The 14,175-nt window shown below is 37.7% G+C and overlaps 3 protein-coding genes across 3 annotated transcripts; 2 read left to right on the plus strand and 1 right to left on the minus strand.

Moving 5' to 3' along the window:
• Nucleotides 1–1,542: 1,542 nt before the first annotated feature.
• On the minus strand, nucleotides 1,543–2,562 carry LOC108222689 (uncharacterized). The gene has a single exon (XM_017396575.1). The coding sequence runs from the start codon at nucleotides 2,560–2,562 to the stop codon at nucleotides 1,543–1,545; it is 1,020 nt and encodes a 339-aa protein (XP_017252064.1).
• Nucleotides 2,563–4,385: 1,823 nt separating this feature from the next.
• Nucleotides 4,386–7,769, plus strand: LOC135150262 (uncharacterized). The gene is made up of 3 exons (XM_064086452.1): nucleotides 4,386–6,850; nucleotides 6,932–7,037; nucleotides 7,134–7,769. Exons 1-3 carry the CDS (start codon nucleotides 4,386–4,388, stop codon nucleotides 7,767–7,769), a joined length of 3,207 nt encoding a protein of 1,068 aa, XP_063942522.1.
• Nucleotides 7,770–9,770: 2,001 nt separating this feature from the next.
• LOC135150877 (uncharacterized) lies at nucleotides 9,771–11,690 on the plus strand. The gene is made up of 7 exons (XM_064088463.1): nucleotides 9,771–10,082; nucleotides 10,177–10,451; nucleotides 10,561–10,722; nucleotides 10,813–10,914; nucleotides 11,006–11,072; nucleotides 11,163–11,261; nucleotides 11,354–11,690. Exons 1-7 carry the CDS (start codon nucleotides 9,891–9,893, stop codon nucleotides 11,444–11,446), a joined length of 990 nt encoding a protein of 329 aa, XP_063944533.1. The 5' UTR covers nucleotides 9,771–9,890; the 3' UTR covers nucleotides 11,447–11,690.
• The last annotated feature ends 2,485 nt before the right edge of the window (nucleotides 11,691–14,175 follow it).

Here is a 14,175-nt window from a genome sequence, read left to right on the forward strand (position 1 = left end):
ATATATCCTATTTTTTTGTTAATTATTTTAATTTTATGATTCCTATTTATTGGTTAAAAATTATTATTCTTTTATGGTTCTAATTTTTTTGCTATTAGTTTTGTTAATGATTAATATCTATATAATCCTTTACAAAATTTAAAAAAATTATAAGATTAAATCGAAAATAAAAATTGTACGTATTACCCTACAAATCCTAAATATAAAATGTATTTTATCTATGATTGTTTGTTTAAATAAATATAATCCTACTCCTTTTAGGATTCATAAATAAGAAAAGAATTGTATTTTTTTTTTTTTTGATAAGCAAAATCGAAAACAATAAAACGGAAGCTGGCTTTACAACGGAAAATAGCCAAACTTCGAAGAAATTAAAATCCAACAGGAACAGCCAAATAAAACAAGCAAACCTAGACTAGAAAGGGAAAAGAATGATCATTAAACAAACTAGACCCGGAAATAAGACTTGGAACTACACCATCACCCAACACCCAACAGCATCGCAGACCATCATTTAAGCAGCTGTTAATTTTGATTCCCACCTACTCCAGCACCAACACCTGCATGCTCTTCCTCAGTTAAATCAATAACTTCCAACCTCCCTCCTACTCCCCTGAATTCTGCCACGACCTCCCCTTCTCCGAAATTTGGTTGCACCTCCAGAAACTCAGCCTGCGGACCTAAACCAATGTCCATGTCTAACTTTTCCTGGAGCTCTGCAAATGGCTGTGGGACTTCAACAAGCGAAGAGCAATTTGACATCCCATACTGAGCCATGCATAATGCTGCTCTGTTCCTGGATGCATGAACAGACTTGAGTTCACAGTCCCATCGAAGCCCATCCTCCTGCCTAGTTCCATTGTAAGTTCTGCTCATGTTGTTGATTTGCCTGACCACTTCTTCTAACTCTTCTTCCTCAATGAACTCAACATCTTGATTCAAAAGTATTTCATACGCATGAGCATTGTCCGATTCAAGAATCACCCGAGGAATTCTCTTCCTATAGGCCGTCACCATAGCTTTGTGAATGGCCCATAGCTGTAGCTCAAGGAAGCCAACATTGTTCATCGGGCCCATGATACCCCAAAGATACTCCATCCTATTATTCCTGGCCAAAATGCCAATGCTATTAGTGTTACCATTCTGCAATGGTTCATTGATGGTTGAAGCATGAATGTTGATTTTGACGTAGTTGCGACGCGGAGGAACCCAGCTTGGGTCCATGAAGCAGAGAAAAGAAGATATGCAGAAAAAAGAGAGGAGGCAGGAGAATGCAGGAGCAAAGACAAAAGAGAGAAGAGATTATATATATCCCCATCCCAGATAGTCTCACCCCTTTATCTGACCAAGAAGAGTGATAGTTTCCATACGCATGCATCAGGTGACCAATCAACCTGAGTCAGACATGGCTTGGGAATGAAACAATAGCTTGGAAATTGCTACAGTACAACGGTCAAGCCAGCTCAAAGACCACTGAATTTGAAATTTTAAAGAGAAGGATCCAACGCTTTGCTCTTGTGTTGTATACAAAATCTGGGCTTCTCAAGTCCATTCCTCCTCCAGCTGGGCTTTAGCGATCCCACTTTTCGCAAGCCCATCAGCCTCAAAATTCACCCTCCTATTTATAGCTCTAAAATCTGACTGAAATAATACCTCCATGCAGCCATGCCTACCATTATTATTTATGACCGCTTCGTATTTTAAATCTTCCATATACTTAATTGTTTCCACAGAATCAGAACAGATAACAATCTTGAAGGTGTTAGGGAATTTACCCGCCATACTGTTGACGACATGCATGCATGCTTCCTTTTCAGCTTCAAAAGCGTGACTCGCTGAAGACGGTCCTGAGAATACATATATTAAAGCTCCATCTTTATTCTTGATTACTCCTCCTATTCCTGCATGACTTGTTGAAGCAGATTTTTTACTTACTGCTCCATCAATTGCCACTATCAAATCATATTTTCTCCTCAGACTTTCCCAAAAAACTACGCACTGCTGCTTAAAGCTCAATCTGATGGCTCCCACCGGGTTAACATTAAATAAATTTTCCCAGCTTTTGCTGAGGCTACCATTAACCTCAAGCCATTTATGCACCCTGGTTTTTAAAATGCTTAAGACTCCATCTTTCTTCGGTTTTCTATTGTTGAAAACAAAATCATTTCTGAATATCCAGATGGACCACAATGTTGCCGAGGCAACTGAATGCCAGGTTTCTTTTACCTCAGCTTCCTGAACTAAACCAAAAAGGTTTATAAGCGAGAAATCCATCTGAACCAAACTATCCCTTCTAATACTCCACATGCTGCAGATCTCATTCCAGCACCATTCTGCTAGTGTACATTCCAAAAACAAATGTCGTAAAGATTCCTCATGAGTCGAACACCAAGAGCAAAAAGGAGAGAAATTTGAGTTGTGAAGTCTTCCTGCTAGAAAGACTTTAGTAGGCAGAACTTGGTGTTCCAATTTCCACAAGAAGAATTTGACCTTAGGGGGAATTCTGAATTTCCAAAAGATAAGACATGAAGAATTAACCAAAGGAGAAGTTGTTAAAGCCATGTAACAGTCTTTAGTGGAGAAACTTCTACCCGTACTCCTCCAGAATAGAACATCACATTCATCCTTAAACTGAATAGATGACAGGATCTGCTGAAGAATTTTAACCTGATCACATTCCCATTCTCGTAGCCGCCTTCACTACTAGAAAAACAGGATCAGACATCACAGATTAGACATCGGTTAAAAAAACCACCGATGTTAAAACCCTTTTTTACATCGAAATTTTAAAAACCGATGTCTATTAAAAAACTAGACATCATCTTAGTGTAGAACCGATGTCTAAAACATGTTTTTAAAAAATTGGCCGCGCTTCCCCGCTTCTATTCCCCACTTAGCCAAATTTTTCACAAACAAAAAAACCCCGCCTTTAAAACCCCGCTGCTTAGTTGATGTGTTGTCTGAACAAGACATCAACACCTGTCTTTAAACATAAAATTAAAAGGAAAAAGACATAAAACTAATAAAACTACCTAAATTAAATCATTTGTACAAAATACATTCTCTCTCCCCGTTCTTCCCCCTTTCTCAGCGAGCGAACCCTAGGTTCCAATTCGGCCGATTTCATCCTTAAATTTGTGCGATAAAGGTTGATTTGTACCTAATAAACTGATGTTTGTTCGATTACAATACTCATTTGCTTCTTTAATTCGTTTTTTCAACAGATCTCAGAGTTCAGTTCGAGTGTGGAGTTTGTGGGTTTAGTGGGTGCTCGTACTTCAGTTCGAGTTTGTAGGGAGTTCGAGCTCGGAGTCTGTTCAAGCTCTGTTCAAGTCTATTCAAGCTCTCTTCGAGTTGGAGGAGGTAATTTCTTATTTATTACTTGAGTTTGGGTATCCTTGTGGTTGTATGTGTATGTATATATGTATTTCAGTGTGTGTTTTTGGAAAATGAGATAGTTTGTAGTTGTGGTTTTTGGAAAATGAGATAGTATGTTTATATGTATTTGTATGTTTATATGTATTTGTATGTTTGTAGTTGCTTATCATAAACTGATTGGAGTGGTTTTGTATATTGAATTAGCTAGCTAGTGTCCTTTGTTTTTGGTCTTACAAAGGATAGCTATTTTATATTGTTCAATGTCGTATATATATGTTCAGTAAACTTACAGTAAACTGGTTCTTATATTGTTCAGTGTCGTAGCTGTGAAAATTAGAATATTGTAGCAGTTAGATCACCTTGAATGTGGAGTATACTGAGAAGTGGATTTAAATTATACGTGTTACACAATTTTATGCTATCTGTTTTCTCTTTGGTCTTGTTAATGTGCACAATTTTCTTCGAGGTTTAAATGATTGCTATGTTGTTAAGACCTTAATTCTAAACTTAATACTGGAAAATGGAAATGGAAGTGTATATAGGTGATACACTTGTATATACCTTTTTTGCTTAATTCAGAATAATTTGCAAGATAGATTGGTGTTATTTTAAATGTCACAAGCATGTTAAGGTTAACATCTATAGCAGTTATTTTACCTTGAATGTGGTGGTGTACAGTGAGAAAAAGCAGATCAAAATGCTCTGTTTTAGACTGGAACAAAAGGTGTATATTGGTGATATACTTGTATTTACCTATTCTGCTTAATTCAGAAGTCTGCAACTTAGTGATTATTTTATAAGGATAGGTATTTTATTTTATATTGGAGTGGTTTGTGCTCATATGATATGATATATATATATGTTCTATTATGTTATGTTTTTCTTAGTAACTAGGCTGTTTTGATAATAAGTAGGCACACTCACAACCCATCTGTCATTTTAGATAGCAAATTTTAGCAAGTTATTTGACAAGTAATTTGACAATCAGGTAGTACTTTGGGGACAACATGGACAAGTCATGGATTGCGAAAGATAGGGATTCACTAGAATATGAAATGGGGGTCGAGCAGTTTTTGATATTTGCTGAGGAGAACTCTTGTGACCCCAAAAAAATCCCCTGTCCTTGTTCACGTTGTGTCAACTTCAAGAAATATCCCGTAAAGATTATCAGGGGTCATTTGTACGAATATGGGTTTAGTTTAGGGTACGTTGATTGGATTTGGCATAAGGAAGAGTCTAGGACTAGGTCAGTAGTTGATAGTAATTGCCGAGGTCCTACCCCTGTCCCCGCTGCCCCCGTTGCCTCAGCTTCGGAAACAGTTAATGTTTGTGATGCTGCGTATAATTCAGGGGACTATGATAATGAATCGTACGAGTTTAGGAGGTTCTTGGCTGATGCTGAACAACCTTTATTCGATGGTAGCGAATGTACCAAGTTAGAGTCGATGCTGAAATTACATAATTGGAAAGCTAGGTTTGGAATCAGTGATAGTGCATTCACAGATTTGCTTTCTTCTGTTGGATCACTCCTTCCCAAAGATAATGTCCTGCCACAAAATGCATATGCAGCAAAGAAAACCTTGTCTGATTTAGGCCTAGAGTACGAAAAAATTCACTCTTGTCCAAACAACTGCATACTCTATCGGGGTGTATATTCTGATGTTTTTCAGTGTCCTAAGTGCCATGTATCTAGGTGGAAGGTAGGAAAACATGGTAAAGAAAGAGTCAATGTTCCGGCAAAAGTCATGTGGTATTTTCCAATTATTCCTAGATTTAGACGAATGTTTAAATCTCCTACCACCTCCGAACAAATGACTTGGCACGCAAAGCATCGAATACAAGACGGGAAGATGCGACATCCCGCTGACTCGCCTTCATGGAGAAATATTGATTATAGGTGGCCAGAATTTGGTAGCGAAGCAAAAAACATTCGCTTGGCTTTGTCGGCAGATGGGATAAATCCACATAATAATGGACTAACAAACAGATATACTTGTTGGCCGGTAGTTTTAGTAATATATAACCTTCCTCCCTGGTTAGCCATGAAAAGGAAGTTTATGATGTTAACAATACTAGTTTCCGGTCCGCATGAGCCTGGTAATAACATCGACGTGTATTTACAGCCGTTAATTGATGATTTAAAGAAGCTTTGGGAAGAAGGCGAACCAAATGTGTATGATGCGCATAGTAAATCATATTTTACTTTGAGAGCAGTTTTGTTATGGACAATAAATGACTTTCCTGCCTACGGAAACTTGTCTGGCTGCGTTAATAAAGGTTATATGTGTTGTCCAGTATGCGGGGATGATACCGTTGCTAAATATTTGAGCCATAGTAGGAAGATGTGTTATTTAGGTCATCGACGTTATTTGCCTAGAAATCATCCTTATAGGAGGCAGCGGGCAGCATTTAATGGAGAACAGGAGTTGGGGCACGCACGGCAACCTCTTTCTGGAGAAGAGGTCTTAGCGCAGCAAGAACGGATTAAATTTGAATTTGGGAGGGAAGGAAGAAAGTCAAAGAAGGTGGACTGTCCATGGAAGAAGAAATCGATTTTTTTTGAGTTGGAATATTGGAAGTTTCACCATGTTCGTCATTGTCTTGATGTCATGCACGTCGAGAAGAATGTGTGTGATAGTGTGATTGGCACATTATTGAATATGAAATTTAAGTCTAAAGATACGGCTGCTTCTCGTCTTGACATGATTGATATGGGGGTCAGGGCTGATTTAGCTCCTGAAGTCGGAGTTAGGAAGACCTACTTGCCTCCTTCTGTTTTTAATTTGTCAAAGGCTGAAAAAAAGGTAGTTTTATCATCATTAATGCATATGAAACTTCCCTATGGACATGCGTCGAACATAAAAAATTGTGTTTCGATGGATGAATTGAAGATGTTTGGGATGAAGTCCCATGATTGTCACATCCTACTGCAGCAATTACTTCCTGTCGCAATTCGTTCGGTTCTTCCCAAACATGTGAGGGTCACAATAATAAGACTATGTTTCTTTTTTAATGCTTTATGCTGCAAAATTGTAGACGTGTCGAAACTAGATAAGTTACAAACAGATGTCATAGTGACCTTGTGTGACCTGGAAAAGATCTTTCCAGCATCATTTTTTGATGTAATGATACATCTGGTAGTTCACTTGGTTCGGGAATTACGGTTATGTGGGCCAGTGTTTTATAGGTGGATGTATGCTTCTGAACGGTTTAATAAGATATTGAAGAGTTACGTAAGAAACCGTTATTATCCCGAAGGTTGTATAGCAGAAAGCTACCTCGGAGAAGAGTCGGTAGAATTCTGCCAAGAGTTTGTTAATCAAAGTTGCACCACTGCTGGTATTCGCAAAGATGCAGGAAAGCTAAGTGGTCCATTATCTGTTGTGATAATGAAATCAATTGAAGAAAAAGAGCGAGATGAGGCTCATTTACATGTGCTTCTAAACAATCCTGAAGTACATCCATACATCGTGTAAGAATTTAATATCCTTGTAAATTCTTCACTTTTTTGTCCAAGTTTTGTATTGTTGTTTAATTATAATCATTTTCACAGAATGCATAAGGAGCATCTAGAGGAAATATACCGAGGAAAAAAGAAAAGTCTGCATTGGCTCTTGAGAGAGCACAATCGGCTATTTGCTGATTGGTTTGAGCAAAAAGTTAGTTTTTTTAGCGTTTCCTTTTGTGCACACTTTAGTGGCTGCGTAGTAATTAATATAGAATTGAGTTGATTTTTTGTTTGTTACAATTTGTAGGTTAGTAGTGAAATGATGAAGAATCCCCAAGACATTTCAGATACCATCAGATGGCTAGCCGGAAAGCCATCATTTTCTGTTTTTACTTACGAAGCTTATCTAGTTGACGGGGTTCGATACTTTACAAAGGATCGAGACCATGTCAGGGTTGTTCAAAACAGTGGCGTGTCATTAGTTGCTAAGACGGTCCAAGTGTCTAGTGCCAAGGATAAAAATCCCGTGGAGAGTGATATGACCTTCTACGGAGTGATTTTAGAAATATGGGAGCTGGATTATCATGCATTCAAGGCCCCATTGTTCTTGTGTAACTGGGCAGACAATGACAAAGGCATAAAGGTGGATGACCTTGGGTTCACACTTGTGGATCTAAGTCGACAAGGGCACAAGAAAGATAAATATGTCTCTACTGATCAAGTTAAACAAGTTTTTTATGTTGAAGATCCGGTCGATGCCAAATGGTCTGTTGTATTAACCTCTACCACCCGAGATTATCAAGAGGTGTATAATGATGATGATTTAGGAGACACAATCATGGAAAATCCCCCATTCTGCTCAGAAATTCCTACGTGTGATGTACCTGATGATGTTCAGCATAGTATTAGGAATAATATTGAGGGAACTTGGGTTAAACATTGATATGTGTTTAATTCTCGTATCTGTTTTTTATTTGTGTCCAAAACACATTGTCTTTCCCCGTTATTTAATTCTTGTATCTGTTTTTGATATGTGTAATGATGTTTTAGACTTTTAGTCATGCATCTGCTATTTAATTCTCGTATCGGTTTTGATTTAACTATTACTGCACATTTGCTATTCAATTTAATATATTACTATCATGCATCTGTTTTAATATTCTTGTATAAATACATGTGCATTACTATTTGATTAATATGCCATGGTTAATGATTTTATGGTCTTGTTTTTCAGATTGAAGAAGAAAAATGACACCTAAAAAGCAGAAATCCAAAGTACAATTCCGAGAAGGACCTGATTCCAATCAGGGAGATGAAGAATTAGATAAAGGTGTTGCAGAAATGGAAAATGCAAAGGCATCAAGTGAACCTCAACCTGAAATGTCAGAACAAACAGCAGCAACAGTTACAAGTACGGAATCTGCAAAAAAAAGGTATGGCAGTGCCCGAGGTGTTTCCGCTATGTACAAAGTGGTAGTGAAGAAGGCACAGGGAAAGAAAACTAAGGTCACATGCAATTCACTTGGAGTTCCCATCGGGGAGAATAGGCACGTACTACAGTCCTATACCGGGATGCTTGCTAGGACGATGATTCCCATCAACCATCCGAACTGGCCAAGTGTAGATGCTGAATTAAAAGACAAATTATGGCTTGATATTCAGGTTTCTAAATTCTTGAATTCTTATGTTTTTAAATTATATAAGCTGCTGGATATGCTTTTGATCGGAATAATGTTGATTGCAGGACACATTCAAAATTCCCAAGGAACTCAAGAATGCGGTGCTAAAGTCTGCATCCGCAAAGTGGAGACAATTTAAAGCGAATTTAACTAAGGATTACGTGAAGCCGAATGTTGGAAATAAGAAAAAGTTAAGAAAGCCTCCAAAGCAGTATGCTTTTATTGGTAAAGAGGCTTGGAAAAAATTTGTTGCTGAGAGGACCACTAGGGACTGGCAGGTAATATTACATCTTTCCATTTCTACAAGTTTTGTTAATTTTTCCATTTCTGGCAGGTAATATTTCCATAATATGCAAATATTGTTTGTAATTTTTGTTGCAGGCACTTAGTGCAAAACAAAGTTTACGAGTGAAAAATAGAAAATACCATCACCGCACGTCGAGGAAGGGTTATATTGGATTAATAGAAGAAGAAGTAAGAACAACTACACATTGTAATTGGATTGCTTCATTTTACCTATGTCAGTACTTTAATCATGTGTTCATTTTCATCAGCAAAAGAATGGAAATTTGGAGCCTGGAGAAATTCCTGATCGTGCTGTGTTGTGGAAAAAGGCTCGCAAACTAAAACCTGAAGAAGAGGTTGATTCAGATCTTGAAGACATATGTAAAACAATTGTGAGTATTTAAAAAGTAAATAGCATAGTCATTATTAATCAGCACTGCGAATGCAATTTTAATTTGAATGCAAATTTTTTTATGAAAGGATACTTTATTGGAGAAGCAAAGTAAAGGAGAATTTAATCCTTGCGGAAGTGACGATGTATTGACTACAGCCTTAGAAACTCCCGAACATTCAGGAAGGGTTCGTGGAGTTGGTAGCTTCGTCAGCCCATCAGTATTCTTCAACATACCGAATGGAAAGCGCTGTAGAATAACCAAAGCCGAGTTGTTAGCCCGTGATCGAGAGAGGGACGAAGAGTTGAAGAAAGCCAAGCAGGACATGGCTGAGGAGATTGAAAAGACACGGAAGGAGATGGCTGAACTGAGGACAATTCTTAAATCAAATGTTTCATCTCCTATGTTGTCTGATAAAGCAAGTTGTGATTCGAAGGCAGAAGATGCGCAAAAAGCTAAGCCTGAAAAAACTAAGCCAGCAATTGCAAAAAATCTTCTCGATGATGATGTAGCTATTATTGAGTATGCTGCAGTTCCACCAGAGAATAAGGTAATATAACTTGTGCATTTTGTAGTTTGTCAAAGGTATCTCCTATGTTCCTATTATTTCTTTAATTTAAATGTGTGCAGGGGCCGAAGAAATGTGAGTTGGCAGTGGAAACCATAGAAAACAAGGTGGCATTTGGCTTGCTATTTGATGATGAAAACATGAACAAGTCTATACATGGAGTGGCTTTGCAGCCCGGATGTGCTCGTGTCTCGGTGGATGGCGCAATTCAAGGAGACGCCTTGATTCCAATCCCCATAAAGGGTGAAATCGAGACAGTGGACCAAGCTGTTGGGTCTTATGTGTCATGGCCCCGAGACTTGATCATACTCCCAAATGCCCCAGTTGTCGAGGTATGCATGATTATAGGTTCTTTATATTTGCAGAAAAATAGGAGAAAAATTAGTGGTCTAAGTTATATTGAAATCATTTGCTTTATATATGCAGAAAAAAAAGAGAAAAGAAAAAGAACCTAAAACTGAGTTGGAAAAGGTGCAAAGATTGTTTAAGAGTGTCGAGATCAATAAGAAAGTTCCACAGCGCTTTCGCTTGTTGTATAAACATGCAACAACATTCATGAAGTCCAGCGGGGGTTCGATACAAATGCCATGTGATGCCGAGGTTTTTGGTGCTGAGAAAACAATTTTTATATTGGCTGAGAATATAATTGCTTTGCTCGAGTTCCAAATGATTGGGCAAGGTGCACTATCTGCATACATGGCGTAAGTAATCTTTCCAATTTATTCTTGTCGCTTCTGCCCTGTCTCATATTATTTGCTTGTGTGCATATTTATTTTGAAAAATAAATATTTTTTTTGATTTTTAATGCAGGTACTTGCATACGGTGGTTCGTGACAATGACGAATTGGAAATGTATGCTTTTTGTGATCCCGCAACCATATTCACCAACAGTACAGATATTGAACGTAACTTGGTGAATCGTTTGAAAGAGGGTAATCCTGACCGGCTTTTCCTACTACCCTATAATACCAAGTAAGTACTCCGTCCTTATTGGCCATTGGATATTTTTCTAATCCTGACCGGCTTTTCCTACTAATTAAAATTTTTTTGTAATAAACATAGTTGTCACTGGATATTGGTCATATTATGGGCTGGAGAAATATTTGTACTCAATCCTTTGCCTCGAGGAACTAATTTTCCTGAGTTGGAAAAAGCACTGACTAGGTATTTCCATTATTTGATACAGAGCTATATTTAATTATTGAAATATCGTTTATTTTGCACTAATTAATGTCACCACCACACGTGACTGCAGGGCGATGATTACTTTTAATGTTCAGGCTGGGAGGGGAAATAAAGCCCCTAGTATCAAATATATGCCGGTATAACCTTTGTTTTTTCTATTAATTAGGATCAGTTAATACGGTATTATTATATAGGTATGTTACTATTCTAATTTTATTTTTAAACAGGGATGTCCCAAACAACCTGGTGGGATTGAATGTGGCTATGTAGTTATGCGCTACATGAGAGAAATTATAATGGACCATGAACTGTCATTTTTAAAGAAGGTATTTACATTCCTTAGATTTTGTAATTGTCATATATATATATATATGTGTGCAGTTGGATAATTTATAATTTTATTTGTTTTACATTTCAGTGGGCTCTTAAGACGCGTAAGCTGATTTGTTCGGAAGCCGAGCTTGATGAGGTCCGGTTTGAGGCTCTTAGCCATATTGAATCATTCATGTAGTTGCAATGACTTTAGGAGTAATCTGACTTTAGGTTTCGTTTAGAAGTCTACTGCTGATTTTGGGAGTATAATGTGTAGTTAATGGCAATGCAGACTTGTGAATTGAAGTACTACTAGTATTGGTTGTGTTGTGGATAATTTGAATTAGTTGGCATCAGTACTAGTATTGCTTGTTGGTGAATTATGTAATTAGTTGGTGGATTAATGCAAATATGTTTGGTAATTGGTGATATTGTTGCTTGGGAAATTTGATTGTTGATTTGTTTTGAGATTTTAATTTTACATTTGGGCATGTTATATAAGCAGGTGGAACATGGACTAAAAAATGTGAAATGACATCACTTCTTTGAAAAACTGATGTCTAAACTACAGAAAGACAATGGATTTAAAAGTAACCTGATGTAAAAAAACACTATAGACATCAACCGATATAAAGAGATGATGTAAAAGAAAACTATAGACATCAACTGAAATAAAGAACTGATGTGAAAGACGAACATAGACATCGTCTAATTTAAACAGATGATGTGAAAAAAAGTAATTTACATCGGTTAGTTTAGGTAACTGATGTTAAAAATGAATATTACATCAGTTCCACTGCAAATGTGTTCATTTTTCTCTTGTGTGTCTCATGTTTAAGATCATATTCAGCCTCTATTATTACCATATTTCATATTAGAATCATGTAAAAAAAGATGATTTTCAATGCATAGACATCTGGTTCTTTAGTAGAACTGCTGTGAAAGGTGGTTCTAGACATCGGTCATAAACCGATGTCTAAGACCCCTACCTTTTACATCACATGCGAAGACATCGGTCCTGTTTTCAATAGACATCGGTTTTTAGCCGATGTCTAAGCCCTTTTTTCTAGTAGTGCTTGTCCAAACAGAAGGTGGTAGCCTTCCTCCTGATCTCCAAATTTCCCAAACCAATCTTACAGACGCCGTTTTTAAACTAGACAAAAGAAATAATCTTCCAAACTCCTTCTGGAACGCATTTCTCCCATACCAGATATCTTCCCAAAATCTAATATTTTTACCATTTCCCACTCTCCAACAAAATTCATCCTTAAATTTATTCTGATCCCCACCCGTGTGAGCGACTTTCTTAAGGCTTAGAAGAGTGTAACCAGAAGCCTTGTTAACAGAGATATTTAGCGGGTCGTATCCCAAAATCCTCCCATACTTACTCTGCAAAGTTGTGTTCCACAGCTTATCTCTTTCACTTATACATCTCCACCACCATTTAGCAAGCATCGCTACATTCCGTTCCCTGATTTTCACTAGCCCAATTCCTCCTTGATTTTTTGGGCGACATAACTTATCCCAACTTATAAGGTGCATGTTTCCTTTCTCTTGTCCATTGACCTCTTTAATACCCCAGAAAAAATTACGTCTAATCTTTTCCAGCTGATTTTCCACCGCTCTAGGCATAAGAAACATATTAAACCAATAAACCGGGATACTATCAAGTGCCGCTTGTAGCAGAATAACTCTCCCTGCAACTGACATCGATTTGCTCTTCCAGCCTGATAATTTTTTCTTTACCTTTGAAAGTAATGGATCCCAATATTGAATTCTAGCTGGAGATTTAGCTAACTCCAGACCCAGATATTGGAAGGAGTCATCACCTAACTGACATCCAATTTCGGCCGCCCAACTTTGCATATCTTCCCTCCTACTGTTGAAACCATATAACTTACTTTTAGAGAAATTGATTCTCAGTCCAGACAGGATTTCAAAGCCCTTTAAAACCCTTTTCACTCCTCGAATTGAATCAATGTTGTCCTGGATAAATATCACCGTATCATCCGCATATTGTAAATGCGACAGAGATCCTTCTTGACCTCCAATCTTGATACCTTGAAAAATACCTAGCATTTCTGCCCTTTGTAACATACAATGCAGAACTTCCCCAACCAGATTAAACAGGAGAGGTGATAATGGGTCTCCTTGCCGTAAACCTCTCTCCGGCGAGAATTCTTTGGATGGTGATCCATTAACAAGGACTGAAATCCTTGATGATCGTAGGATCCTTTCAATCCAAAATATCCATTTATGATGAAAATTCAACTTCTCCAACAAATGTAGCAGAAAACACCAATTAACCGAGTCGAATGCTTTCTCAAAATCAAGTTTCAAGATAATACCATTACATTTTTTGCCTCTCATGCTTCCTATGATTTCGCTGACCAATAAAATGCCATCTGAGATTTGCCTACCCTGCAGAAAGCCCGTTTGCACTTCAGAAACTAGCTTACTCATCACTTTCTTCAATCTAATAGCCAGGATCTTGGTGATTAGCTTCATTCCAGCATTGATGAGGCTAATAGGCCTATAATCCTTAGGCGATTGGGGAGCAGAACATTTGGGAATCAAAGCTATGAAGGAGGAGTTAAATCCACATGGCAGAGAGCCTTGATCCATGAAATTGCGCACACACTGTAACAAATCACCCTTAATCCATTCCCACATTTTTTTTAGAGATCCTGCGTCGAATCCGTCAGGACCTGGAGCTTTGTTGGAAGGGCTTAGACTGAGGGCATATTCCAGCTCACCCATAGAAATATCCTGAACTAAAATATTAGATTCCAATGCAGACAATCCCTTATCCATTACAGAACCTAAAGAAAAAATATCTGACTTATTATTTTCTTTGAAGAAGTCTTTGAAATAATCAAAGAATTCCAGTTTGATGTGCTCAGGTTTCTCTAACCAGACCCCTGCTCC

Source organism: Daucus carota, chromosome 1 (genome assembly GCF_001625215.2).
Source record: "Daucus carota subsp. sativus chromosome 1, DH1 v3.0, whole genome shotgun sequence".
In the NCBI taxonomy this organism is placed as follows: Eukaryota; Viridiplantae; Streptophyta; class Magnoliopsida; order Apiales; family Apiaceae; genus Daucus; species Daucus carota.